The sequence below is a fragment of the Babylonia areolata genome, chromosome 16, assembly GCF_041734735.1.
Source record: "Babylonia areolata isolate BAREFJ2019XMU chromosome 16, ASM4173473v1, whole genome shotgun sequence".
NCBI classification, from domain to species: domain Eukaryota; kingdom Metazoa; phylum Mollusca; class Gastropoda; order Neogastropoda; family Buccinidae; genus Babylonia; species Babylonia areolata.
The window spans coordinates 27993854-27995384 of record NC_134891.1 but is presented as its reverse complement, the minus strand read 5'-3'; the positions used below and the strand labels follow the sequence as shown (position 1 = coordinate 27995384).

Genomic DNA, 1531 nt, shown 5'->3' with positions numbered 1-1531 from the left:
CACACACACATACACACACACACATATACACACACACGCACGCACACACGCACACACACACACATACACACGCACGCACGTACGCACGTCCAGTTGGTATCCACCTTTGACTGACCACGTTATTTGTTATGATAGGCATGCTTTTCACTGTCATATGGATGATTAACTCACTGTTATAATTCATGTTATAGTTCACTGGTAGTACAGTCCTTCGTAGCTCTTCGTTTTCTGCTACTCACTACAGTCATCCCAACACGCACACACACACACACACACACACACACACACACACACACACACACACACACACAAACAAAACAAAAAAACAAACAAAAACACACGCGCACACACACACTCACACACACACATATATATATATACATATATATGTCTCTCTCTCTCCCTCTCTCCCTCTCTCTTCATCCTTGGATCTCTCTCTCTCTCTCTCTCTCTCTCTCTCTCTCTCTCTCTCTCTCTCTCTCTCTCTCTCTTCATCCTCGGATATGGACTCACCGAAATTGACAGCCCAGAAAGTGTGAAATCTTGACAAGAGATCAAAATAAATGACGGCGATAATGAAGACGAACATTGTCCACATGAGACAGAAAGTCACCGTTTTGGGATTCAAAGCCATAATAATAATAATATCCGTCACGTCACTTCACTCTGCAAGCAAACAAGCCAGCGTTGATGTTGTCTTGGAATCCACTTATAAAATACGTCTTTTGTCACCTTCAGCAAAATCTACACCAACCACTCTTATATATATATATATCTTTTCTTTTCCAAACAAATAAACTTATTGTGTTGTTGTTGCTGCTGCTGCTGCTTTGGGTCCCAGTTTATATTTGTTGTCACCTGTTTATGAAACGCACCTTTCGCCTGTTTGAGTCCGAATCGTTTGGGTGGGATTTAGCATACAGTAACTGAACACCGTCGATCTGTTTCAACAACAGACTGCTGCTTTGAACAGGACCACCAGTCCATGCATTTTCCTCAAACTGACAGCTGGTTTTGTCGTTGTCGTTGTTGTTGTTGTTGTTGTTGTTGTTATTTTCCAACAATTCAGGACGCCAGTGACGTGTTGAACAAGGAAATCGCCAGCATGATGTAGAGTCGCCCGGAGGGGGCCATGGGGGTAGGGGCTTGAGGGGGGAGGGGGGAGGGGGGGGGGCGTTTGTGGGCGCAACTGCGTCCGCTGAACCGTGAAAACAGCTGTGTCACAACGTCATGCTGCGGGTCGTTGCAGGCGACGGGGCATATGATCCAAGCGGCGAACTTTTTGACGCCTGACTCAACTTGGTTGGAAAAGCTTTTTGAATGTAAATTTACGACGGACGGGCGCAATAGCTGAATGGTTAATAAAGCGTTGGACCTTCAGTCTGAAGGTCCCGGGTTCGAATCTCGGTAACTGGTAGCCGGGTAAAGGGTGGAGATTTTTTCCCGATCTCCGAGGTCAAGATACGTGCAGACCTGTTTAGTGCCTGAACCCCCTTCGTGTGACGAAAACGCGAGCGCAAGATTAAATACG

The 1531-nt window shown here is 45.9% G+C and overlaps 1 protein-coding gene across 1 annotated transcript in view; it reads right to left on the bottom strand.

The window, feature by feature from the left end:
• The window catches only part of LOC143290963 (beta-1,3-galactosyl-O-glycosyl-glycoprotein beta-1,6-N-acetylglucosaminyltransferase 3-like), an 11258-nt gene extending 10237 nt beyond the window's left edge, over window positions 1–1021 (bottom strand). Inside the window, exon 1 of the mRNA XM_076600545.1 lies at window positions 514–1021. Coding sequence (XP_076456660.1) covers window positions 514–634 — 121 coding nt within the window. The 5' untranslated portion in view covers window positions 635–1021. The remainder of the gene's footprint in view (window positions 1–513) is intronic.
• Between the last annotated feature and the right edge of the window lie 510 nt (window positions 1022–1531).